We start from the raw sequence: 3448 nt of genomic DNA, 5'->3' as shown, positions 1-3448 counted from the left end.
GTGGCCCGGATGCGGGCTGCGGGGAGGGGGGGGTGGGGCTTGTTGCATGTGCCCACCCCCTTGGCTCCTTACTGCCGGAGCTCCGCGCCTGTGCGCTCCCGCAGGAAATGACCCCTGGATACGACTATATTATGATAATTAATTGTTATGTTTATTATGTATTGGTTGTCGGGATGCCTTTTTGTATATCCCTTTTATGTTTGTTAGTTGTTAATTTGATACAAATTTAATTTAAAAAAAATTTTTAAAGAAAAGAAAAAAAGAAAACTCTCCTCAGGATGGATAGATTGATATTGGTCTGTTTTCTGCACGATCCCCTAGGGCCATGGAGCTGGGCCGGGAATGTCTCAACCTGTGGGGGTGAGTAAACCCTCCTGGGGGCATCTTGTGTTTTTGTGACCCCCCCTGCCCGCCCGCCCCTTTCCTCTTGCCCGGTTTGACTCCTTGTTCCCCACCAGGTATGAACGGGTGGATGAGATCATTTGGGTGAAAACTAACCAGCTGCAACGCATCATCCGGACCGGGCGCACGGGCCACTGGTTGAACCACGGCAAGGAGCACTGCTTGGTAACCGGGGCGGGGGGGTGGGGTGGGCAGGGGCCGGTAGGAATCCTGAGCAAAACAGGAAGCTTCCAGGAGTCCCAGACTGGTAGCAGCGCCGCTGTGTGCGCTTCCGCCATTCACTCGTCGGGGTGGAAGTCTGTTCAGCGTTTTAAACAAATGGAAAGGGCAAGTTACTAGTCCTTATGGAGGAAAGCACCATGCCTCTCTGTTTTTCCTACTGGCTGTCAGAAGCCCTGTTCCATTTGCTGTATTTCCATGATAAAACATCATGGTCGGCGGAAGCATCTGCTGTAGGAAGAGGTCCGCGTCAGTCAGGTAGCAGCCCCTGAGGCTTCCGGTCAATGGTGTTCCCCACCATTTGATTAACACTGTACCAAAACATGGCCATGACCTGGATAGCCCAGGCGAGGGCAAGCTGATTAGATCTCAGAAGCTAAGCAGGGTTGGCCTTGGCTAGTATTCGGAAGGGAGACCTCCAAGGAATACCAGGGTTGTGACGCAGGGTCAGGCAGTGGCAAACCACCTCTGAAACATCTCTTGCCTTCAAAACTAGTCTAGCTCACCACCTAAGTGGTAAAAAGGTAAAGGTAAAGGTTCCCTTGCTTGAAAGCCAGTCAAGTCCGACTCTAGGGGGACACTTCGCTCAGCTGGCCTGGAAGGACGGCTTGGCTGGAGCACCCCTCTCTCCCCAACGGCGTGGCTTGGCTTGCTCCGAGTCACCTCCTCTCTCCTTCCCCGCCTCCCCTTCACCTCCCAGGGCTGCTCCGGCGCCTTCAAAACCCAACAGGTGCAGCTCACACTCACTCCGCTTAGAGGGGACACTGGGAGAGAGTGGGCCGAGAGGGGGGGAGGGCATTATGTCACTTCTAGGGGTGATGTGTGTGCGGAGCGCGCGCGCACACACACACACCAGCCCCCTTACTTTTCCCAGGGCCCCCCCACTAGAAAGGCTTTAGCTACGGCCCTGCCATACGATAATTATTAATTTTTATTAATGATACCGAAACACGAGTGATGTGCAGTTGACGCTCAGGTTGCCGGAAGCCTGATCCTTTGGACAGTCACCCCCTTAACATTCATCGTTCAAAGGTAAGTGTTTGTATAGTGGTTGGACAGCCAGCATGGAGTCGTGGTTAGAGTGTCTGAAAGATCCAGGTTCGAATCCCAGTTCTGCCACGGAAGGTGGCTTGGTGATCCTGGGCCACACCGCCTGACCCACCCTCACAGGGCTCTTGAGGATAAAATGGAGAAGTGGAGAATGTTGTAAGCCAACTTCGAGTCCCTACTGGGGAGGAAAATGGGGTATAAATAAAGTGTCAGATAAGGAGCGAAGAGAGCCAGGTTCCAATCCGTACACTGCCGTGATATTCATTGGGTGACCTCGGACCAGTCACAGGCAGCCTGGGCTACCTCACAGAGAATGAAATGAGGGAGAGCCATGTACACAGGCCCATAGCTACAGTGGGGGTTTTGGTGGCTCCACCCCCTTTCTTAAGGGCACAGCCCCACAAGAATTTCTCCTGGAAATGCTTTTTTCCAATCATTTTAAAACATTTTTTTAAAGGTGTGCGCTCCTTGAAGCAGAGTGGGGTGCTGTAGTTGACTAATTCCCGCACTGAGCAAGGGGGGTTGGAGTAGGTGACCTCTGGGATCCCTTCTAACTCTGTGTCAAGTAACTGGTCTCCTTGAAGAGAGTTTTTCTGCCTCAGTGTTAGCTTTCTTGACTACAGAAGTCATCATCACCCCCGCCTGCCGTCTTGTTATCAGAACGGTTGCTTAGGCTGGCAGAAGTGATTAACTTGCAGCAGCTGAGAATTGCAATCTAAAGTGGTTGACAGCTTGCAATTGAGAGCTGTGTCCTGGTCTCAGCTTTCTATTGATAAAATGGCTTTTCTCTCTGCACTGAGATCTTCAGCCCCACTGGGGGGGAAATTGCCCCACAAGCCACAAAATCCTGGCTACAGGCCTGCGCGTACACCACCCTGAGCTCTGTGGAAGAAAACGCACTCACCAGCACAGTGTTTCCCATTGGGGCCCCCACTGATATTTCCTGGGGCCTGGCTTCTTGAGGCTCAGCGCTAAAATCCCAATAGTCTTGAAGGGATTGGAGTGTGTGTATGTGGGAGCTTTAGGCCACTCCTCAGCAGACGACTGACGAGCCAAACCACAAAGCTTGTTTCAGGCAGGGCACATCGGAGCCACATGCCCTCGGCGTAGCTGTAGACAAGATTTCTCTCAGACGTTTCCGTTCAGAAACCTCTTCCTGCCCTTCGCAAAGCAGGGCTGAGGTGCCACAATGTGTAGGTCATTTTAAAATGATTAAACTCTAATCCTGTTTCAGTTGATGCTTCAATTGCTGTACCGTTGATGGTTTCAGTGACGTGTCGTGAGCCGCCCTGAGCCCGCTTGCAGGGCAGGGCAGGATATAAATAGCGAAAATAAAAAAAATTAAATCTCTTTCCCCACGAGCAAAGAACGGATTCGGTGGAGCCCAGGGGGCATCGCCTTGGGAGTCCGGCCGGGAGGACTCGTTTCAGACCGGCCTCCGTTGTGGGGTGGTGGTGGAAAGGTCACGTTCCAGGGGTCATTTCGTAGAAAAAGAGGTGCAGGAGCTCTTTAGCATAACTTATTTGCATATGCCACACCCCCTGACATCACCGGAAGTGTGTCAGAAGGCAACACCCACCGCTCAGGCTCCACTGGACTGTTTTGGATTGCTAGTTATTTGGGAGGGGGGAACGTGCAGATCTGTCCTCGCAGAGGAGGGAGAGCTTGCACCTGAATAAAACTTAGTCTTAAAGGTGCTACTGGACTGTTTTGGACCAGGGGGCCGGGGGGAGCTCTGCAACTTACCTGGCTGCTTCTTGCTCTGACTGAGGGCTGC

The 3448-nt window shown here is 52.4% G+C and overlaps 1 protein-coding gene across 1 annotated transcript in view; it reads left to right on the top strand.

The window, feature by feature from the left end:
* The window catches only part of METTL3 (methyltransferase like 3), a 16311-nt gene that overhangs the window by 10084 nt on the left and 2779 nt on the right, over window positions 1–3448 (top strand). Inside the window, exons 5-6 of the mRNA XM_015420435.1 lie at window positions 322–360; window positions 459–567. Coding sequence (XP_015275921.1) covers window positions 322–360; window positions 459–567 — 148 coding nt within the window. The remainder of the gene's footprint in view (window positions 1–321; window positions 361–458; window positions 568–3448) is intronic.

This window comes from Gekko japonicus, unplaced genomic scaffold (assembly GCF_001447785.1).
Source record: "Gekko japonicus isolate JY-2015 unplaced genomic scaffold, Gekko_japonicus_V1.1 scaffold441, whole genome shotgun sequence".
NCBI classification, from domain to species: domain Eukaryota; kingdom Metazoa; phylum Chordata; class Lepidosauria; order Squamata; family Gekkonidae; genus Gekko; species Gekko japonicus.
Note: the sequence above shows the minus strand (reverse complement) of the source record. Positions and strands in the feature narration are given on the sequence as shown.